Consider the following 24,171-nt stretch of genomic DNA (forward strand, 5'->3'; position numbering starts at 1 on the left):
CGAAATACCATTTTGCTGGTTAGCAGTCTGAGTGGGAAGTTGTGGATTGGCTCAAAGAGATTGCACATCAGAAATGTAACAAACAAATTAAAGGTCCCCCAGGGCATTAGAAAAGGTGCTGGTAGAAACATATGTTGGAGACCTTTGATGATTCTATCTACAATAGTGGATTTAAAAAGGGACAGTTGGTCTGGCAACCGCTCAATTGCTGAGATGGCAGAAAGAGAACATTTTCAAAGTGCCCAAAGCAGAGCACTGCAGGGCGAGGGAAAAAATAAACAGGAGAACTTACAAAAGGGGTGTAGACAGACCGTCAATATGTTTGGTCGGTACATCATACCACAAACCTGCTCCAATGGCTTGCGAATACCACCTTGGTGGCGTTATTCCTGGCTCAAATGGGAGCCTGTCACTGACATCTTGATGTGGCAGGCACAGCATGGTTTGAAACCTGCCTGTTTAGTGGACACCCTCATACCAGGAGACAAAGCTTCGAAAAATATCCAACCAAAGGTAAAATAAAAGGTCAGGCAAACAGTGACTGGTGTAGCTCCTCAGTGGCTTGGAAAAATAAGAACTGATGCTGGGATGGCACCTACCACGGACTACGCCGACAGCTTCTGGAGCTGAACAACGCCACCTACCAGCGTGGATGGGCACTGCTCATCCAAAGTTTCCAGATCCAGTCTGATGCCTGGGGAATAACCTGAGGTAAGGAATCTGCAGCTAGAAGTCAATATCAGATATAATGGATAAATATAACCATGCCATAGGATTGCAGACCTCAAAGTGAATGAGAAGATGTTTCAAGTATGAAACTTTAGCGTCAAACCATTTGACTGCTGTGCTTTATCAATCTGCTAATGTACTGAGAACAAACAACTTTAAAATTAAATATTAAAACATTCATTTAAAAAAACGATCTCTTACCACAGAAAGAGTTGTTTCTCCAGTTTTGAATAACCACCCCTGCTTCCTGACAGGAAGCCACATAGGTCTCAACTGACTGGCAAAATACTATGGTGTTTCCTCTGGTAAGGCTACTGTCATAAACACAGTTGGAGATGTAAGACATTGGATCAACCTTTGAGTGACAGGCAGAGAAGGGTCCGCTAGGGTCTTGCATGATCTTGCAGGATGAGTTAGCCTTAATAACTTCTGTATTTTCAACCACAGTGCAGTTGTCCGAGCAGCCATGATCACAGCCAGTGCTCTCCTCAGACATCCAGCTCTTCCCAAAAAGGTAGGCACTACTGACAACAGAGCCATTTCGAATGGTGAAATCATCAGTGGACACACCATTAAAGTTCCCACACAGGCCACGTGTTTGACCTTGGTACCAAGAAGGAAGCTTGACAAAGACATTGTGGACCATATCGTAGTTCACCGTTAGGCCAAAGCTTGTTTTCAGAATGGAGTAAGCTCCTTTTCTAAACACCACAATCCGCCCTTCTTGGAGATTCACCGGAAGGTTCACAGTTACTCCATTAACCTGTTAAATGCAGATACATTTTCGTTAGAGCAAATATCCAAAATATAAGTGGACAAGTACTCAGATTTATCTTTTAAATCTAAATAGGAAAGTACCATCAATGCATGTTTCCATGAAGATGCATTACCAGAATTTCAAGAAATCATATTCACCTTGATGTGTCCTCGTCTACTGCTCTGGAGATGAATCTGGGTCTCGTTCAGAGAAATAATAACTTCAGTAGTCATGGCTACCCTGAGACCACTCCAGTTTTCGTTTTTCACCTCGACTCTAAAGGCTGGTGGAGCACCAGAAGCAGCAGGGACTTCAGTCATGACATATTTACAGGTGCCCTGAAAGTCAAACCTCCTACCATCAAAGCTGGTGTAATGTTGGTATCCAGAAGCCCAGCAGATGCCATCTTTAAATAAAAACAAGAAAATGTCCTCATGTTATTAATAAAGTGTAAATATGTATCTGTTTTAATTCTGTGGGAAACTGAAGTATATATATGTATGTGTGTATGAATATACATTGTACAATGTGCAATATAGTTATAGCTGTATAGCTAGATAAAGCATAGGGAGTTACACAGGATTTAATCAGAGTAATGTGAGAGGTTAGTGCAGATCGTTCAGATGTTGGGTAGGCAGGATTGGGCATATTTGTCAATAAAGTAGATACATGCGTGTTATTAGTTAGTACATGCAAGACCTGTGTCTTCTTTAAAAAACCTTGTAGGGCAATCTATCTAACTATACTGTCGGTTCACACCATACCAACACGCAAGAACCCTTAGTTCTTCAAAAGGCAATTTCAAAACTGCCCACAGATGAAATTAGAACTTTAGAAGGCAGGTTGCTTTTCATCTGGGCGCCCCGAACCCATCCATCTCAAATTTCGGAAATCTCTTGTTTTATGAATATCCCAGTAGCATCTCAGAAGGCAGGGGAGTAACCAACACCAATGTACAGTTTGCTCAGTTGTGTGCACTATATAGATTTCCACATTAATGGATGTATTCATTAATTTATTCCGAAATGTAAGCACATTAAATAATGAATAGCGGTACAGCACACAGTTGCATGCTGTTGAAAATAAGAGAAAGAAAAGGAAGGATTGATAGTGATAGGCAAGTTAAGTATAAGCAAAAGAAGGTGAACATGCTGCACAGATTACTGATATAGAAAGACACAAGGTGAAGTCCAGGGAGGATCCAAAGGTAATTGAATAGAAGGAAGGAAGAAGAGTACCAGGACATGGATGGCAAAAAACCCACTGTTTAAAAGTTATCAAGAAATACTTCACCAAACATAGACAGTTCTGGTAGCAAGATGTTTGACCAGCTATTTCATTCCCCCATGTCTACCTCAGAGTTAATTTTATAGTTTCAAATAAAGTGGAGAAAAACCTGAAATTGTACTTTTCATATCTATCTTGGAATATTTCAGAGGACTTTTCATGGCCGAAGCACAAGGCCTTTCAAAGAAAAGTTAGGGGCATATTATCAAGACAGGCGGTAAAATTATCGCCGCTTTAGCGGCAGAAAACTGCCGCTAAAATGGCGATAATGGGCTTGATAATATGCTCTATGGAATTCCAATTGAAGCTCAGGTTAGATGTCCTTCACATCTAACATAGGCTTCAATTGGAATTTCATAGATCATATTATCAAGCCCATTATCGCCGTTTTAGTGGCTGTTTTCTGCCGCTAAAGCGGCGATAATTTTATCGCCAGTCTTGATAATGTGCCCCTAAGTTTTGAGTACATTCCCAAATTTTTAGGGCTTCATTTCTTTATCTCCAGAAATGCTAACAGAAATTTACAAACATTGAAGATTGTCAGGAAGACATATATTGGCTAACATTAACTAATGCAGAATGTGAGTAAACAATGCATTGCATATTTCACTTTTAGTCTCTTCCCTCAGTATTCTACTACGTAGAAACTCCCCTTTTCCTATTCAGTTTTGGGGTTCCCTACTCATTTCAGCCCATAAACACAGTTGCTCTTAAACTATTTATGAATAATTTACAAGTGTATATGAATAGTTCTGAAGATGCCTCCCAAGCTTATATAAGGATAGGTGTTTTCTTCATTCCTCATACCTAACTATTCTAAATATCCCTGGTTCCTACCTCAAACCTTAGTTTAATGGCAGTTTTAAAACCTAATTTATTCTGTAATTTTAGAAATACAAATCTTTTCGTGCACCTTATACTTGGGTGCACAAAACCTTAAAGAACTGTGACAGAATGCCTTCTGCAAATAATGAAAACACAGAGACTACATCATGATGAAGAAAGAAACAATCAGCTGAGGACAGGAAATTTACGTCAATTATGAAATGATAACAATGACTTTGATTTGACCTATATTTGTGTCTGCTTTTCCTACGTCGTGTCTGATATTGCTGCTAGAACTTTAGTAAAAACAGTCAAATATATGCACAGACATAAGAGAATTAGAGAACAGAAATATGAGGACGTAGCAAGTGAAACTTAGGCCCAATAAACATAAATGAAATTTAGATCATAAAGCAGACGGGTTCACCATCCGAAATTCAACATCCTGATTGACAGAATCTGATTTGGTGACATTTTATAATTTACATTGCACCTACATCATTGACAGATTTGCTTCAACCATAAGTATGGTGTTATAGGAAGTGATCCTTGGAGACCGGCAGAGTTCTGCCATTGAAAACATTGTATAGAAATACAAACTCATATATTCAAGTTTATCGACATACATTTTCAAAGGGATTTTCCACTTCTTTTGAAAACTTCCAAAGCACTACCACAAAAGGTTGAAGAGGGTCTTTAGATAGGGTTAAAATCTTCCAAATATTCCTTTTTATCAAAGGCTATAGAGGAAAGTCTTTCTCCAGAGATTCATTAGTTTCCCTTTTGATGAACAAAAATGCACGTCTACCACATTTACTATGGAGTGTCTACCTGGTGGACGTATGGAGGAGGAGGGGTATGTCTGAAATCTCACCTCTCTCAACTTTTGGAGATTTGTATGAGCATTAGTGATGTTCGTGAATCCTAGACAAAAATAAATCTTCTCTTATGGTATACAAACTATTTGATAGTAGATTGTTATCCTTTCCATGAAGATGTTTTAAACTATTAATATTAACCTTACTAATAATAACATTACTACTACTAATAATGATAATATTGAAAGGGAATAGCAACAATATGAAAGAAACAATTTGAATAGATTTTAAAGCTGTCACATTTGAAAAGTTAATAGGGGGCAGGTCTTTTACATGAAGTTCAATATTAACTCATTACCTGTGACAGCTGCCTCAATAGTAGACGAAGTCATGGCTGTTGGACTAGTCACAGATGCAGTTTTAGTAGTGGTAGTTACAGTTGTTGTAGTGACGAATTCGGGTTCAGTTGTAGTGGTGAAGGTGACAGAAACAGCTTCACTGGTGGTGGGTGTCCTTTGGGTAGTTACAGATGTCGCTTCAACAGCTGGAGTTGCTCTTGGCGTTGTGATAGATGCTGCTTCAGTAGTGGTAGTTGCCCTTGTGGTTGTCACAGATGTTGCAGCTGTAGCGATGGTGGTCGTCAGACTAGTTACAGATGCTGTTTCAGTGGCAGTGGTAGCTCTTGGGGTAGTGACAGATTCAGCTTCAGTAATGGTGGTGATAACTGGAGTAGTTACAGTTGAAGGTTCAGTAGGGGTGGTTGTCAGTGGGGTAGTGATAGAGACAGCCTCAGTAGTGCTGGTGATGGTTGAGGTACTGACAGATGCATTTTCAGTATTGGTGGCTGCTGTAGTCGCAGACGGCCCATTAGTAGTGGCCCTTGTAGTTGACTCAGTAGCGGTAGTCACGGTTGGCAAAGTGACAGAGGCAGCTTCAGTAATAATGGGGGCTGTTGGAGTAGTCACAGGTAATGCCTCTGTAGTGGTGATAGGTCTTCTAGTAGTCAAAGATGTTTCTTCAGTAGTGGTGGTGACCGCTGAGGTCGTGACAGATGTACCTTCAGTAGTGGTTGTGACAGTTGGGTTAGTTACAGTTGAAGGTTCAGTAGGGGTGGTTGTCAGTGGGGTTGTGATAGAAACAGCCTCAGTAGTGCTGGTGATAGTTGATGTACTGACAGGTGCACTTTCAGTATTGGTGGCTGCTGTAGTCGCAGACGGCCCATTAGTAGTGGCCCTTGTAGTTGACTCAGTAGCGGTAGTCACGGTTGGCATAGTGACAGAGGCAGCTTCAGTAATAATGGGGGCTGTTGGAGTAGTCACAGGTAATGCCTCTGTAGTGGTGATAGGTCTTCTAGTAGTCAAAGATGTTTCTTCAGTAGTGGTGGTGACCGCTGAGGTAGTGACAGATGTAGCTTCAGTAGTGGTTGTGACAGTTGGGGTAGTTACAGTTGAAGGTTCAGTAGGGATGGTTGTCAGTGGGGTTGTGTTAGAGACAGCCTCAGTAGTGCTGGTGATGGTTGAGGTACTGACAGATGCTTTTTCAGTATTGGTGGCTGCGGTTGTCACAGATGGCCCATTAGTAGTGGCCCTTGTAGTTGACTCAGCACTGGTAGTTATGGCTAGCGAAGTGACAGAGGCAGCTTCAGTGATAATGTTGGCTGTTGGAGTAGTCACAGGTAATGCCTCTGTAGTGGTGATAGGTCTTTTAGTAGTCAAAGATGTTTCTTCAGTAGTGGTGGTGACCGCTGAGGTTGTGACAGATGTAGCTTCAGTAGTGGTTGTGACAGTTGGGGTAGTTACAGTTGAAGGTTCAGTAGGGGTGGTTGTCAGTGGGGTTGTGATAGAAACAGCCTCAGTACTGCTGGTGATGGTTGATGTACTGACAGATGCACTTTCAGTATTGGTGGCTGCTGTAGTCGCAGACGGCCCATTAGTAGTGGCCCTTGTAGTTGACTCAGTAGCGGTAGTCACGGTTGGCGTAGTGACAGAGGAAGCTTCAGTAATAATGGGGGCTGTTGGAGTAGTCACAGGTAATGCCTCTGTAGTGGTGATAGGTCTTCTAGTAGTCAAAGATGTTTCTTCAGTAGTGGTGGTGACCGCTGAGGTTGTGACAGATGTAGCTTCAGTAGTGGTTGTGACAGTTGGGGTAGTTACAGTTGAAGGTTCAGTAGGGGTGGTTGTCAGTGGGGTTGTGATAGAGACAGCCTCAGTAGTGCTGGTGATGGTTGAGGTACTGACAGATGCGTTTTCAGTATTGGTGGCTGCGGTTGTCACAGGTGGCCCATTAGTAGTGGCCCTTGTAGTTGACTCAGCACTGGTAGTTATGGCTGGCGAAGTGACAGAGGCAGCTTCAGTGATAATGTTGGCTGTTGGAGTAGTCACAGGTAATGCCTCTGTAGTGGTGATAGGTCTTTTAGTAGTCAAAGATGTTTCTTCAGTAGTGGTGGTGACCGCTGAGGTTGTGACAGATGTAGCTTCAGTAGTGGTTGTGACAGTTGGGGTAGTTACAGTTGAAGGTTCAGTAGGGGTGGTTGTCAGTGGGGTTGTGATAGAAACAGCCTCAGTACTGCTGGTGATGGTTGATGTACTGACAGATGCACTTTCAGTATTGGTGGCTGCTGTAGTCGCAGACGGCCCATTAGTAGTGGCCCTTGTAGTTGACTCAGTAGCGGTAGTCACGGTTGGCGTAGTGACAGAGGCAGCTTCAGTAATAATGGGGGCTGTTGGAGTAGTCACAGGTAATGCCTCTGTAGTGGTGATAGGTCTTCTAGTAGTCAAAGATGTTTCTTCAGTAGTGGTGGTGACCGCTGAGGTTGTGACAGATGTAGCTTCAGTAGTGGTTGTGACAGTTGGGGTAGTTACAGTTGAAGGTTCAGTAGGGCTGGTTGTCAGTGGGGTTGTGATAGAGACAGCCTCAGTAGTGCTGGTGATGGTTGAGGTACTGACAGATGCGTTTTCAGTATTGGTGGCTGCGGTTGTCACAGGTGGCCCATTAGTAGTGGCCCTTGTAGTTGACTCAGCACTGGTAGTTATGGCTAGCGGAGTGACAGAGACAGCTTCAGTGATAATGGTGGCTGTTGGAGTAGTCGCAGGTAATGCCTCTGTAATGGTGATGGGTCTTCTGGTAGTCAAAGATGATTCTTCAGTAGTGGTGGTGACAACTGAGGGTGTGACGGATGCAGGTTCAGTAGCAGTTGTGACAGCTGGGGCAGTGCCTTGAGTGGTGGTTGCTCTTGGGGTCGTGACAGAGGCAGCTTCAGAAGTGATGGTGACGGTTGAGGCAGTGACATATGCTGTTTCAGTAGTTGGTGCTGCACTTGTGGTAGTCACAGATGTTCCATCAATAGTGACAGTTGCTCTTGGGGTAGTCGTGGACGTTGCTTCAGAGGCAATGTGGGAGGTTGGAGTAGTCTGAGATGTTGTCTCTGTAAAGGGAAAATCCAAAACATTAATATAGAGCTGTACTGATACTGAACCACACGCTTAAAGAGAATACACAATCATCAAGTTACCAGATTGTTTAATACAAACGTCCTTATACATACATTTACTAGCATGTGGAAAAATAATAAGGGGAACCACTTTTCTCTTATGTTTTGGTGTTCCCCCATCAATCGGACCTAATGTTAATCAGTTGTGAATTCTCCAATTAGGCATTCACAACATTTAAAATCCTTTTTGCTGTGTACTACTCCCATTTGGGATCTGTTAGGGAGTCCACAAGACCACTGTCAGCTCTACAACAAACAAACCTAAGGCAAACGTTTCCTTTTAAATGCAGCCCACTTTCCTTTAAGAAAAACAGCCCGCATTTTAAAAAAAAGTTTACAATTATTGGAAATCAATCACAGACATGGTGGTCTGTTGACCTCAGCAGGCCACCATCCCTGTGATGGGCTTCAATCTGAATGAGTCATAATTTGTTTTCTACCTTGTTGGACTTGGCCCTTCTGGCAGGTTCACCCCTGGACTTTTTGGCTTTTTATTGGTGACTTGGTGTGGTAATTGTTTGGTCTCTGCGCACTTTCCCTGTGTCCCAGGGTAAAGTGCGTGCGTGCTCTGAGTGCATGTGGTGAGATAGGCCTGCCCTCCCATAGGAATGCATGGGGAGCGTATGTGTCCCTAGTAGTTCCTGATGCGTGGGGTGTGCAGGCCCGAGTTTGGTATGTGCGAACTCGTGGGAGTGAATGCTGCGCGATGATGTGTGCGGCGTGCATGTACCTAGTGTGGAAGTGCCACTTCTAGAAGTGGGCACTTCTGTGTGCAGTGTGTCTGTCGCGTGATTGGCTGGTCATGTCATGTGACGGGCTAGGGATTCCCCAGAGTCAGGATGAGTCACCCAGTGGTGAATGGGGAGATCAGCAGCTAGATGGGTGGGAGGAGTACACCTGGGTCCTGAATAGGACAGGGTTTTCCACACACAATGCTGGCCCCGCCCCCTGTGGTGCGACTGACGACCCTAGCCCTGCCAGTGAATAGAGTGAGGGGCTGAGCACATCAAGGGTGCTCCCCAACCAGCTGCGACTGGTTTTCCCCCTCACCCTGAACCCAGAACAAAGGGTTTGCCTGTATAAAAATGGGGCTGTGTCCCCACAGAAACGGTTCTCTGCCAGGATCTTACCTGAGGGGGGGCTGCTGCTGCTGCTGGACCAGAGGACCGCCACCTGGACTACCTCCCTGCCTGGAGGCCCAGTGAGCTGGCTCTGGGTCCAGCCTTGCCCCCACCCCTGCCCTGCTGCATGCAGGGAAGAACTTTGCTTGGATTCTGCCCAAAGCGCTGGGAGCGCTTTATTGCCCCTCTAAAAACACCAGGAAGTGATTTTCTTTCCCTCATAGCGCTGGGAGCGCTGGATGTGTTCCCCTAAGCGCCTGCAAGCGCTTTCCTGCTCCCCGAAGCGCCTGGGAGCGCTTTCAGTTGCCTTATAGCGCCAGGAGCGCTTTATGTGGGCCCCGAAGCGCCTGGGAGCGCTTTCACTGGCGTCATAGCGCTAGGAGCGCTTTATTCTTGAAAGCCGGTGCCCACCCGGCATTTGCCCCAGCTTCGTGGATCGTAAAGCCTCCTGGCAGGTGCCCACCCTGCCAGGGACATTGCAGTAACTGAAAGCGGGTGCCCACCCCGCGGGATAGTGTTTTATAATCGAGGGAGCCTACCCCTCTTGCTGCCCGAAAGTTGGAATCACCGTCGCGGCCCGGGCTTACCGGAAGTCAGGCGGGCTGGCAGGCGGGCCTCCGGGACGACCGGAACTGAGGAGAGGAGGGCGGGAGCCTACCCCGCCTCCTACGGAGCGACGCGGTCGCAGCCAAGTCGGAGGAGCCGGAGATCCAGGCGGGAGCCCACCCCGCGCTGGACCGTGAGGAAAGCGCGGCCGGAGCTTGTGTGGAGGGGGGCGCGAGGCACGTTATCGGTGCCTGCCCCCTCCGCGGTTCAGGAAAAGCCTGGGAAGCCTTCTTCCCCCCCCCCCCCCAGCGGAGAGAGAGACGACGCGGGAGTCCCCTGCAGACAGCCCGGTGAGTGTTTAAGAGGGCTGGGGGACTCCGCGCATGTGCTGGGGGTGCGGGGGCAGAATCAGAGCCCCGTGGCTCCAACGTGTACAGGGCATCCTGGTGCTCAGAGCGCCCAGAGCGCTCCAACGAACGGGGCCAATTTGTTCAGAGCCGTGAAGGCTCCATCGCACGGAAACATTGTGTTTCAGAGCCGGGTGAGGCTCTAACGTTACGGGGGTGATTTGAGTGGCGAGGGCCCCAGAGAGGGGGCCCCCACCTATCCCTGCCAGTGCTCGAGCGGCCCCGCCTGCCAGAGGGCCGCTCCAACGACGGGGCAGATATTTGTTCAGAGCCACGAAGGCTCAGGGGGCATTTCTTGGTTTAGAGCCTGCAAGGCTCAGGGGGCATTTCTTGTCGTAGAGCCCAGAGGGGCTCAGGAGGCCATAATTGTTCTAAGGGCCCAGAGGTGCCCAGGCCTCAGTCCCCACAGCTGCCCAGCACTTAGTGGGCAGCTGCCACGTTTAGCCCCCCCCCCCCTGACCTTGGGACATAGGGCGTCCTAGCCCCGACAAGGCCAGTTGGCCTAGGGACTGCCACAGGTTGTGGCTAATGTGAGTTTGGGCGCCATTGTACCTTTGCTATACACCTCTGAATGTTATGCATCATGTGTTTATGTGCTTAGACCCCTACAGGTATAGTGATACTTAGGTGGTTGTTTTCTCCCTAGTACAGGTGGTGCTAGTGAGGTCCTGATTCCCTGCGCAATATTTTCCTAAGGTGGTTAGGGTTGCGTAGGTGGTACTTACCTGATACCAGTAGTGACTGGTTGTGTGCTAGGTGTAATTTTGTGCAACAGTAATTTTATTTCCTATGTTCCAAGTGCTATGTTCTAAGAGTGCTAATTCCGGACAGCGGTCCATGTGGCCCTGTCCCCTGTACATATAATCCCTTGTAAATTCTGCCCGTGCCTGTTGGCACATTGTAGAGTGTGTGTTTTTATCTAATGTGTTGTGTATAATACAAAGGCTATTTTTATAGAATACCTTGTGTGGAGTTTCCTTTGTGGTGGGCCTTGGGTGTTGTTGCTGGGTGCGCGCGCAAACGCTTTACACATCGCCTCAGGGATAAGCCTGACTGCTCGTGCCAAGCTACCAAGGGGGTGAGCAGGGGTTATCTTTGGCGTGTAACTCCCCAGCCCTGACTAGAGTGGTGGTTTCTGTCTGGCTTTGGCGCAAGCCCTAGCCAACCAGAAATCGCCATTTCTAACATACCTTATGAATAGTAATGAGGTAGGTTGCTTGCAACCCACTCCGAATATGTATTTTCTGAGGCAATCCATTAAAGCGCAGGTTGGATTGGAAAATTATTAACTAGTCACAAGAATTTGCGGCAAGTATTTTGCAAGCAGTAAATAGACCATCTGGCCCCGGGTCTGCCTCCTAATAAGCCTGCAGTTACTTCTTTTCCTTTAAAATAAATAAAGTCAACAAAAATCTGCAACATTACTTACCAGGCCCCTGCCTTCGACATCCCTCCTATTTAGTTAACAAATTGCACATGCGTATGGGATCCAGAGTGAACTTTTGCAGGACCTTATTGTGCCCGGACATTGTAAAATTCTGCCACTCCAAACACTGTGCTTAGTTTTTCCTAGCAGCCTCACTCGGGTGTGGAGCTCCCTCTTGCTGTACCTCCATTATTCGACACCATAAACTCGAACAACATTCTCCAGTTCCAACGTTGGCAGCTGTGGCTGTGATGCCACCTCCTCAACCTTGCTATTCCTTAAATCTATTTTGGTCGCAACAATGTCATCAATGGTTATTATCGCATCCTCGTCCAGGCATTGCAAGGATGTCTAAAGCATATGTTAAAATTAATAGGTGTGCTACTACCTTCACACCAATCTGTGACCACTGCAATACATTAAATGTGACAGGGCGTAAAAAACGTCCAGGTTAGGTTATTCTGCCACTTTAATGGTAGGTTCAGAATGACCATGTCAATAAAGAACACCTCTGATTCAGAAAGAAAAAACAAAATGGAGTACATGGTGAATTTATTGAAATAGGGTCAAAGTATGAAACCACGGGATGTACACTAATACCTTGAATGGCTGTAACTTACCTGGTGTTGAGACTGTGGTGATTGCTGCTGTTGTTGTTGGTAATGCTGTGGATGGATAACAAAGAAATCAGGATATTTGTGTACAGAAACCCTTTGGTCAACAAAGCCCGAAACTGTATGGAAAGCAGAAAGTTACCGGACAACATGGGCATTCAGCCCCCAGATTGTACCCCACCCTTACAGCATTGGACCTTTTTCACTCTCACAGATCCTGTCTCCTGAAGGTATATTATAAGGATACATTAAGTGCTTGGCTAGTGAACGTAATATGATCACAATATATGAAGTGCAGCTTTGATATTTCATATTTTCATACTGGATTAACAAAAAACACACAAACCTACTAATTCTGCCAAACAAGTTGAGTATGATAATGAATTTTTCCAGAGTGACAAGTCCTCCTCTTAACTTTCCAAAATGGCTACAAATGTACCAAAGAACAGTTCGAGGCAGCTAAATTAAGAATGCCCTTTGAAGCTATGCTAAACTATGAGATTGATGGGGCACTCTTCAAAAATAATTTATTTCTGCTCATTAAACTTAGTGATCACCTTTCACTTCTTGATATATGTTGTAATGTTCAAATGTAATCACAGGGTCAAATACTGCCAGAGATCCAGTAAATAAGTTAGTTGTGTAAATATATATGAAAAGAAAGAATAGAGCATGCTCTATATTCTCCACTATACTAATAATGCTAATGCTAGAATGCTGAAAAATTCAGAGTGCATGTAACGTTCCTATTCTATCATTTTAATAAAAACAAATAATGCAATAAGTCCAAAATAATCTAGGGTTAGTTTAGGACTGTCGTGGCCTCAATCTATCTGGCTCTGTTCACCAATAAGTGGCCATTTAATGAACAAAAAGTTACTACCTGGCCACTATCTATCTCCAACTCTTCTAAACTGCAATGTATAATAATCAGACACTTACAGCATTGCACCTCGGTTTTCCAATCAGGTACGGTTACACCGTAGGCGTGGCAGATCACCTCATAGGAGTAAGAGGCAGCACACAGCATATCCTTAGTCGAACCATATGTGCACAGGTCGTACACACAAGAAAAGTAGTGCGCCTTTGGATCTGTGTGCCAGTGGCATTCAGCAAAAGGTCCCCAAGGGTTTGGAATAATGCTACATTGGCTCTCCATGGCTGCAAGATTTGGACAAGGTTCATCAATTCCATCATCATCCTGGCACCTGGAGAGAAAAGATACAGATCAGAAGATCTTCGCAGACTATATCAAGAGAAGAAACCGAGAATCTGATTGCACGCTATCTTAGTCTTCTCAGTGGCAGCAATACATAGCAAACAGGTGTGCATAGTTGGGGGAAGGAGCATTTAGCCTACACTGCAATTTGGTAAAAAACACAAAACTCTACCAAACAAGGTCATTTATATTTTACGTAAATGAATAACAAATTAAGCAAAATTAAACTTTGGTGTAGGAAAGTATATGAAGCTCACTTGTCTGTGAATTCTCATGAAACATAGCTATTTAGAAGCAAAACATTTTAGGTGTAGGCAATTTTGTGTTTCCATATTTTACAAACTTGTGAAGTAATGCTTTTTTTGCAAATATTTGTGGACGTTTTTGTAATATTTTACACCCCTAACTTCAAAAGATTTCTCCAGCCCAAGCCTGCAGAAGATACGTGCTTCTCAACAAGAAAAAGGTATCTTAAGAGTGCACAGCCCCATAACAAAAGGAAGTCATTTAGTACGGCCAGGGAAGATCATTCACAGCCCAAGCCTCATAGCAGCACCATATTTTGGAAGGCAAAGTCCCATTTATCTATTCCGCTAGACATGCTTAGAAATTGCCTGTCTTAAACGTCCTTTGGTCAAGGTAACTCATTGCTTCGTACCCTTGGACATTAATGTTGGCTTTCCAGGAGATCCCAAACTCTGCATCACTCTGTGCTATGATTCCGCTGGGCATAAGTTTGTCATCACTCTGGTCATAATTATAGTTTCCACACAGCCCTTGTAATTGGTTGTGATACTCTTGCCCAACACGAACAACCAAAGTACTGGCTCCATACTGAATCCTGACCGAGAAGGCCGTGTCCACTGTTATCATTTGTCCAACCATGGACATACTTCCTAAGGTACCGAGCTGGGCGGGTAAGGCGACTGCTGACCCTTCAACCTGGAAGAGAAAAATATCTTGTCAAATATTAACAAGAAAGGAAACGTATATGTTTTTCTTGTGATACCACATATGTTGCCAAAATATTCATGAATCTGCAGCAAAAGAAGGAATCAGTGGAACACTAACTTTTTGGAATATTGTTTTCTAATAAGTTTAAGGTAAGAAGCGTGAACTCAGTTCCAGTGAGAGTTGTGTAAACTGTCAAAGAACACTTGCATCAACAAGGGGAGTATTTTTTAAACGTTTTTGCCCTTGAGAACTTCATGAAGTTGCTACAGATTCTAGCACCCAATTGGCACAAAATCAAGCTGGAGAAAAATCCAGCAAATTCTACATTTTTTAGGGAAAAAATACCTTGAAAACATATTTTGTTCAGAAAATTGCACCCGCAAATGAAGTTCACAAACATTTCATCATTAGAAAATTGCTTTCTTATCAATTTTATACAAGCCAGACAGCATGATTTTACTTTCGCACACTCCTAGTTTCATTGTCAATCACAGCCAGCAAGTGCCATGAACAATTTTGGTAGCTTGCTCTAAAATGAAGTAGAAAATAAAAAGGGTATCCAAGATAACTTGTTTACACAGAAGAAAAACCTCTTACTTAATAATGGTTGTATACATACACATGAGATAACAAAGAGACTACACCGTAAAGGACACACAGACAAATAAAAGATGCATTATACATGAGTCCAGTGTAAGGATGAGTTTACATATTTTTTATGGGATGACAGACAAAGAGGCATATATTCACAAAGAAATACGTAGGTGTGGCATTTGCACAGGCATATATCACAGCCATTGAGGTAGCTAGCTGGAGGCAACCAATTTCTATGGTGTTTGTTCATCTAACACTCACCAGCACTGGTGTTCCCTCCTCCAGAATGACGTGGGCTCTGGCTTGGGCACTCTCCAACCAAATTTCTACGCGGTACACAAAGGACACTTCAGAGTCCCCACGGCGCACATGGAAGGCAACGACACGGAAAGAAAATCCAGAGATGATACTTGATGTCTTGCTGATCTCGTAGGCACAGGTCCCTGGGACGTTTGCGACGGCGCCATCATATGTGTAGTAGTGGGTGTCACCGCTCACCATGCACAGTGCCCAGTCCGGCTGGCAGCCCAGCTTCTCATTCTTGATGGCACATTGCTGGTCTTGTGGGCAGCTGGAACTCTGGCAGCGGAAGACACCAGGTGAATCACAGCGGCACCGCTGAGTACAGTTTGAGAGCCAGACGAGGTCACCAATCTAAGACACAAGAGTAAGGAAGAAAGTAGGGAAAAGTAGAATCAGTAACTCTGGTTTGGAGTATGCACTCATCCCACAAATGCATCTTATACGTTTCTGATTGCAGTCCATGAAGTATCGCCACTGTCGGAAGTACAGGTGATATGCAGCTAACGTGAAACGCATTTATGACCAGCTCTGAGTAGAGTGCTAGAGAAGCATATGTCAAGCTTTACGTGCATTGTATGTCAGTTTATAGTTTCATTAGGTATTCAACAGGCTGTGAAAGTCCGCATCAGATGATTAGAGCTGTTGCTAGAGCTCTATCCATGCTGTAAAGGAGATTAGCATTGTCTTTCCTCTGAACACAGCATGGGTTTTTCTGCTATACCATCAAATGCGCTCACGCTATGTAGTACTGGGAGTGCAATGTATTGGATTGTGTCTAATCATTCTCTCCTAGGGATTCTAAAGTTACTAGGAAACTATGTTTGGTAATTGAGTGTGTAGTGGAATGTTACTGTTCAAAATACATGGGGCATGGGTGATTTGTGAGAGTGGGCTGAGAAGGACTTGTCTGATGTATAGCCTGACTAATAAATCTCTTGAAGCTACTACAGACTCTGTGTGATTACTACATGCTCCCATAATGGCTGGTCCTCTAGTGTGCTGGTGCGCACTTTCATTGGGTAAGTCTGGTGCAGAGAGGGACTATGCTCCAAGAGGAGTAATGTAAAAGAATGTGATGTGGGGCCCCAGCAATCCCCCATATCTCATAGATATTCATAGGCCTTGGGCTGAAGCCCCTCCTCCCCCCTTCACTCCCACCTCAGGACCTAAAGGGCCTGAGCTACACCCCAGACTGCACTGTCAGGCTGTTAACACAAAAAATCTACTCCCTCCAGCAAATGAGCAAACTCCGACGGTCAGGCTTTCAACGCAGGAAGACAGCGCCAGCACTTCGAGGACGAATAGAAGAGTCCCATGGGTGTCCCTGGCACCCGCCACACATAAAGAACCAACTGGAGGCAATGAATGTGCCTCATTTCTTAGGGGTGCTCTGTGTGTAGGGTGACCAAGTCTCCCGGATTTGCAAGGACGGTGCCGGGTTTGCACCGCCTGTCGGGGCAGATTTCAGGAAATTTAGCTCATGTCCCGGTTTTTAGAGAGGGTCGACTGAAAACAGCAGGAGGGGCTTTTTGATATTTTACAAAGCAAGGATAGTTAGCAGATGTTTCAAGAAAGCAATTTAATTAACAGGCAAGCTACTGAGTTTAACAATTCCATTTAATGTATGTTCTAACTTCCTGTTCTGCAATTCTCTGCTGAGAAGTGCTGTCATTCTGTGCACACGCTTGTAGTAACATGCACGCGTCTACTGTCCGTTCTTTAAGATTACATTTCCCTGGGAGTGCCAAAGGCAGGTACAAGCTCCACTCCCCAACCTCTGATACCCCTTCCATTAGCCAGCCCTGGGTGCGGACTAGCAGGGTTTTTTTTGCTCACATAAGAGGTGAAGTTACATATTTGCATCGGGTCCCCCAGCTGTTGATAGGAGGCACTGACAGTCTTATGAAGTACATACCAACAGCTAGGAGTACGCCACTGCGGTGGATATAGGAGCTTGGTGTACTCACATCATAGTAGAGCCCCTCGTGCTGACAGCCACACTGCTCCGCTCTGACGCAGCTGTCTCCGCTTCTCATGTATCCGCCATCACAGACGCAGCCCTCGGAGCAGGTCGCACCGCAGTGAGGTAGGAGGGAGGTGGAATTGCACGTGTCATGGCACTGCGGCCCGCACAGCTCATAGTGACTGTTTACTGGGCACTGAGGGCCTGCAGGAGGACAATACAAGAAGAGTAACAGGTCAGTTCAGCTTGCTAGCCGTTTGTGTGAATGCTTGACTCTCTAACGAGCAGAGAGCTCTAGCTTCACGCGAAAATGAAAATCAAAAAGTGGAATGCTCAAGGGAAATTTCATGTTGGTTTCTTTGTGACGTGCAGCTTCCACTGCGGGGCTGCACGCATTAGAGAAAGCTCACTGTAGCTAAATGGGACCCCGAAGCCTCAGTCAACCCAGACCTCCTCCTCCTCCAAGGCATTGCAACTGCAGACTAACTTTAACCCTCTGGCTTTCTCAGTTAGCTACTAATATACTAACACACTACTGCAGGTAATATCCAGGCACGAGAAAAATGTGTCTCTCACCACAGAAAGAGTCATTTCTCCAGCTGCTGATGGTCACATTGTTGACCTGGCATACGGCTGCATAGGTCTGAATGGCCTGGCACAGGATGGTGCTGTTCCTTTCAGTCAGGCAGTGGTCGTAGACGCAGTCAGAGTAGTAGTGAGCTGGGTTGATCTTTGAGTGACAGGAGGAGAAGGGCCCTCTGGGGTCCTGGATGATCCAACAGGCTCTCTTGGAGGCCATCATCTTGTCTGCACTGCAGACGGGGCAGTCACCTGAGCAGCCGTGGTCACAGCCAGTGCCACCCTCTGACATCCAGCTGGTACCAAATGTGAAGGCTAGGTTGACAAGAGAGCCACTTTGGGTGATGAAGTCATCGGTGGTCTTGCCATTGAAATTGCCACACAGGCCACTGGTTTGGCCCCAGTACTGTGGAGACAGGGTGACAAAGACACTGTAGACCTGGTCATAGTTCACCGTCAGGCCAAAGTTGGTTTTCAGAACTGTGTAGGCTCCGCTCCTGAATATGACAATACTATCGAGGTTTACTGGCAGGGTTTCAGCAATCCCATTGATCTGACAGAAAGAAACAAAGAAAGTTAAGAGAGAAAGAAGCAAGGCATATAGAATGTCAATGTATTTTAAGCTGTGCAAAACAAGCATATTTTACAGCAAAGTCGTCCAGCAGCCCATAACCATAGAAACCATGGCCTCTTTATCCTCTTGACAATGAGCAGGAAATTTAAAGCATCCTTGTTCAGATGCAGAGTGCTCACTTCTTTCTGGTATGAAGAGCTGGAAGAGGCCGCACAGCTGCCAGAAAGTAGTACTAATAATAGTGTTCAGTCACATCCAGTGGACTAAGTATGTCAGCTAAAAAATTTTACTGAGCTAAACAAGGCAATTAAATAAAACTCTGTTTTCATTTAGGACCAAACTAGAATGTTGTATCACTCCTTAATACCTGTAAATGGACAAACTATAGGTAGTTATTTGTTTCTTTGATTTTATATAATAATCTGCCTTTGGAATTAGGGTCAAATATGTTTTACTGTATTCAGTATTTTTGTGTGTACAAAGATTTCCTGTGAGGGAAATCTAAAGAAAGGTACCCAAATACCATTTTATTTACACAACCTTTGTCTTACAAGTTCCAGGGGTCATTTGGAGCTAGGTGGATAGCTGAAAAGTAGCTGCAAAAAAAGGGACGAAGCCCCGTTCACTAAACACAAGCTTTCTTTGATCTTTTAAAAAGTTGGGGAAGTGCAGGGTTTCCTTTGCAGAGACCCAGCTTGCTCCAGCAGCAGGAACCTTTGACCTACAGCCCATCTGCCACAGGGCCCTCGGTCAATGTACCTCAGAATATCCACCCTAAGCAGGAAGGTCAGTATGCGAACCCCACCTTGACGAAGTCTAACTTCCACACCTGCATTGCAACATGAATGAAAGACAACTGCCTGAAACTCAACCCCGGCAAAACAGAAGTTCTGATCTTCGGCGGACACACCACTCTTTGAACCGACTCCTGGTGGCCAGCGGAGCTCAGACCTACCCCCATGCCGAAAGACCATTTCTGCTAAACTCGGCATCATACTGGACAGTGAATTCTCCATGAAATGTCAGGTCAATGCTGTGCACAGTCTTCAAATGGCTCCCCATCAGCACAAGGAAAACTGTGACACAGGCCATCATCACTAGCTGGCTCAAATACAGCAACGCAATCTATGCCAACACCTCCATTGAACTCATGCAAGGACTCCAGACAATCCAGAACGTAGCATCCAGACTGATCCTCAACCTGCCCTAGAAGACACACATTACCCAGCACATGAAAGACCTCCACTGGCTCCCCGTGCAGAAGAGATGCCAGTTCAAGCTCATGACCCACACCTATAAAGCCTACCACAACCAAGGACCAGACTACGTGAACCACCACCTGACATTCACCAACCCACCACAAACCTTTGCTCCACACACCTTTTTCTTGCTCAGATACCTCGCTTCCACTGCAGCTGTGCCAGAGGATGTTCCTTCTCCCATCTCACAGCCAAAGCTTGGAACTCTCTCCCCTCCACCTCCACACTTCACCCTCGTTGAACCACTTCAAAAAGGAACCCAAGACCTGGCTCTTCAACTAATACCTGCAGCAAAGCACCTGGATACCCCGGGATGATTAGCTGCACTGTATAAATGCTACTTGATTGTTTGAGGGCTGCCAAGAAAAACCTAGAAGTCCAAAACAGACTCAAAGAAATGGCTTTCAGGCACTAGCAGAACACTCCCCAGAACATCAGGGCTACTGTCTTTTTACTTTGAGAATTTGTTGTTGAAAAGAAACAACAAGCATTGCCAACTCGATGCATGACATATGGTACCTGCTAGGCAAAGCTTCAGTGTCTTCACTGGAGCTGCGGTCACAGTTGAGGCTCCACTAAAGAGACAAAGATCCCCGCCTACTTGACAGGGATCTCTAAATATGGCAGCCGGGTTTCTGTCAGAAGAAGATATACTTTCTTGCTTTCTAATATTTGCTGGCTCACACTCAAGTCTCCGTCCCTAGTCTTCTTTGATGTTATTCTTATATCCCCTTTAATGTATCAGCCGTTAGCTGTATAGTGGTGACCTGATATATTCAAACTAAATACACTTAGATAAGGCTTAGAATAGCTCCATGCTCAGAATAGGATGCCTTCGCTCTCCGTTGTTAATTCAATACCTATCCAGCTCAGGACCATTTCAGTCTGACAGTGTTCCACTGCTGACTTGAAGAGATTTATTTTCTTTTGTCAGTCCTCCATGTGAGTGCAGGTATCTTCTTAGTTCTCCTGCATCCCTGTCCCCTGCTCTCTAATTCTGCTCTTTAACTCATAATCACTCCTTTTTCGACACTCAACGGTTCAATTCCCCATCACATTTCCTGATTTTAAAGGGAGTTCCAAGCAGATTAACATTGCTGTTTGGCTGCTCGGTATCTTGTTTGTCCTACTGTGTATATTCTTTGCTTACTTTAAATTATCATTCTACAAAGATATACTTTATTTTTAACCCAACAATGAAAAATGTGCATGCATTGTGCATGCATTGGTGGCCATCTTGGAACTGCTTTTTGCTAACACAAAACCAATTCCAAGATGGAAAACCATGCGTCTCCATGAATGCGCATTAATCATAATGCCCTGGCAGCCATTTTGGCATTGACTAAGGCCACTACCAACAAGGACTGGCAAAACAAATATCTCACCCTTTTACTGGTAAAAACCTATTGACATTACCAATGCTTATTTTATGAGGCTTTTACCTACTGAATCTAGAAAAACTGTGGTACTTGGTATCCTTGTAGTATTATTATCTAATATCAATCACCTGAAAATTTCCTCAGTTAAGAAGTAGCCATATCACATTATTTATCTCCTTCTTTTAATCAGTCATTATTAATCTATAATACCCTTTTCCATTTTTTCTTTTGCCCATTCTCCATTTCCTTTGGTGTCTTCCCCTTCACGTTTACTTTTTAATACATGCACGACACCGTGGCGACTTAAGTACACATACATTAAGTGGGCTTTCTTTTTTAATTATATTTTTTACTAAGGAAAAATTGAAGTACTTTATTATGATGACACATACATATGTCTCTATGGTCACATCTTCATTGTGCAAACTGTGGTAACATTAAAGTGTGTGTGCTACCCCACAAATGAAGCACAAACCAGTGCTGACCTGGTGAGGTAGTGGACCTCTAGATAGTGCCTAAATGAGGCCCTACATCTCCCAATGTCGTCATCCTCTCCATGTGATTATTTACAATGTTTCTCATCATGGATTGCTGATGCTTATCATGTGCTTAGAGGACGTGTTTGCCTCTGATGAAAAGAAACAAAGCCAGTAATGTGTAGCTAGGCAGTTTGCCACCTGTGGCAGTCTGTGTCTTTGCCGCCCCACGGCGGCCACACTGACGAGCGGGGGTGCTGGTGATGACCCCTGAACCCTGGATTTCATAATACATATATCAATAGCTTTGAAAACCATCGAATTCTATAACACTCCAACCCTACTAGGGGACATATATTATATATTTTGACCTGGGGGGCAAAAAAGGAGTGTGCGCCCGCTTTGCACACATCTAGGGCGCAGACGTGTGTCCGCCTCTTTCTACCGTAGTGATAGCCCTGAGGCACATGTAGCCACAGCGCTATCATGAGAGAGAGTGCCCTCATTTCAAATGGGGGATATGCCCCTTGCAAATTCGGAAATCTCTTTGCCTCTGGACCGCGCCATATTAAGACATGGGCACATACACAAACAGTTCCTTAGGAGGTGCACTCACAGAGCGCCACAGAAAATTGATGCACAGTCAGTGTATCACCTGAAGGAAGCCCACAGAAGGGGATATGGGTGTCCCATGAATGCCCCTAAATATCACCCTGAAGGCAGGTGCAGCCAGTCACTACACATGTCTGTAAGAGCATCTCTAATCTCTCACAAAGTGCAGATTGGTTGGCGCCTGCACTGTGAAACACAGAATGGTTATGAAGCAGCTGCTCCCTGTTTAACTTGAATGGCCTCCCTCCAGGGCAGTGCAAGATCCCGGGTCCCTTAAGGTCAGCACATTCACCATAATAGGGCTCACTTTCCCTGTTTATGCCAAGCGCACCTGTTTAAAGGTGCACCATGGTGCAAACAGGGAAAGTGCACCCTATCGGTAATACAGGCCCATATTCCTCAGCCATCTTCCCCAAACCTGTTAGCCATAAGGAAGTAAAAATAGAGCTGGTTTAGGGATAGATTTCTCCCCTGCCAACGCTTTCCTATTACTCCTCTGACTGATAGAGTCCAGCTGAAGATTCGATGTGAGCTGAAGATAATAATAGTTTTAATGCTCTTGCTTTTAGGCGGCCAATCAATGAGCAAATAGAAATAAATGTGTTAGTGCCAGAAATCATACGGGAAGTCATACGGATAATAGAGTCTGTCATATCACAACATCAAGTGCAGAAAAATGTGGTAATCAACTATATGACACGATTGGGTTGCACTGGATGCAAGCAAAGCATTTGTGTGTTATGTTCATAGATGTTCATGGATATCTTTGGGGGGGGGGGTTGAATTCCCCCCAAAATACATAAATATAATCAACATTCAGCAGAAAATATAGATTTTCTCTTTTAATATTTGGCAATTTGTTTTGTCTAGCTTTTATGAGTTACAATCCATTAATATTTACCTTGACGGTAGACCTTCTGCCACTCTGGAGATGTATCTGCATCTGGTTCAAGGTCACAAAGACCCCTGTTGATATGGCCGACTGAAGGACTTGCCTTTGCTTATTCTGCAACTCAACTCTGAAGAAGGGCAAATCTCCTATCACTCCACTGTACTCAGACAAGATGTATTTGCATGTGCCATGGAAGTCAAACCTTCTTCCATCAAAGCTGGAGTAGTGCAGGTCCTTCGTGGCTCGACAGATGCCATCAGGTGGAGTATGGCAGCCATAGATACCCTTAATGGTGGTGCATATTTTCCCATTTGTGCATGGAGAGTTTGAGCATTGGACAAGCCCAGTCATGCCATCACACCTGCAAAATGTCTGGCAGTTGTCTTTTTTCCAGAAAGTTTCCTCAGCATGGTAATATCTTCCATTGTCTGTGCAACCGCATTGATTTTGAGCTACACAGTCCATACCACTGAGCAAAAAACCAGTCATACATTGGCATGCTTCCAAATATGGAGTAAGACAGGTAGCCGGCACACTAGTGTTTGCACAGGTGACTGGGCACGAAGATCCATACAGCTCATACTGCTGGTTACTGGAACAGTTTAACTCTGCAGAAAAAGAAACAAAATAGATGCACTTTAACCAGAGGCATACTACTGGAGGCAACTTTGCAGCTGGTTTAACACAATGTGACAACCGATTTCTATCATAATCACACATACACATGCATATATAGTTATGTATATGCATTTGTAGTATATAATACAGTTTGTCAGGTAAGGTATGATAAGGCATGGTAGTGATAGGATAAGGTATGATAAAGTATGGCATACAATAAATCAATTTTTCTTGCCTGAGTTAATACAGTCCATCAACAAGTACAACCTTAATATTAATCTTGCAAAAGCTAAAAGTAATAAAAATGTTCAGAATTTAAAATCAACAGTTAAATTCTTTTTACAGAGTTACAGTTGTAATTCAGTCATAAAGTTAGCAAACCTCAATGATTTTTGTCTTGTTATCCAAGTAGCATGTGAAACCAGGAAGGGCACGGGTGATTCATCAAGCACAAAGGAGACCAGTATTTTCTTTTCAGTGAAATCTAATAAACAGACCATTGCGACTGACAGCAAATTATCACCCTTGTCTAGTAGTATGTCCTACATATGTGCAATTTTGACAAATTTGGAACTGGTGGTCTATTTCATACACATAGGAACATAAGAACCCATTCAACAAGTATCCATACATGGGGAGCTTCTGTTGCCCACTTAGGCATGGAATGATTGTTAAGGAAGCATAAGGCAAACATCTGAAAGTTTTTCCAGAATATTGGCAATATGGCAT

The 24,171-nt window shown here is 44.6% G+C and overlaps 1 protein-coding gene across 1 annotated transcript in view; it reads right to left on the reverse strand.

Annotated features, from left to right (window-relative positions):
- Positions 1–24,171, reverse strand: part of LOC146809262 (uncharacterized) — a 270,600-nt gene that overhangs the window by 36,174 nt on the left and 210,255 nt on the right. The window contains exons 82-91 of the mRNA XM_085614851.1: positions 22,834–23,432; positions 17,630–18,185; positions 17,058–17,257; positions 15,049–15,441; positions 13,898–14,181; positions 12,963–13,228; positions 12,027–12,071; positions 4,775–7,840; positions 1,645–1,892; positions 931–1,492 (exon numbers count right to left, since the gene is read on the reverse strand). Coding sequence (XP_085470977.1) covers positions 931–1,492; positions 1,645–1,892; positions 4,775–7,840; positions 12,027–12,071; positions 12,963–13,228; positions 13,898–14,181; positions 15,049–15,441; positions 17,058–17,257; positions 17,630–18,185; positions 22,834–23,432 — 6,219 coding nt within the window. The remainder of the gene's footprint in view (positions 1–930; positions 1,493–1,644; positions 1,893–4,774; positions 7,841–12,026; positions 12,072–12,962; positions 13,229–13,897; positions 14,182–15,048; positions 15,442–17,057; positions 17,258–17,629; positions 18,186–22,833; positions 23,433–24,171) is intronic.

This window comes from Triturus cristatus, chromosome 7, assembly GCF_964204655.1.
Source record: "Triturus cristatus chromosome 7, aTriCri1.1, whole genome shotgun sequence".
Classification (NCBI taxonomy): Eukaryota; Metazoa; Chordata; class Amphibia; order Caudata; family Salamandridae; genus Triturus; species Triturus cristatus.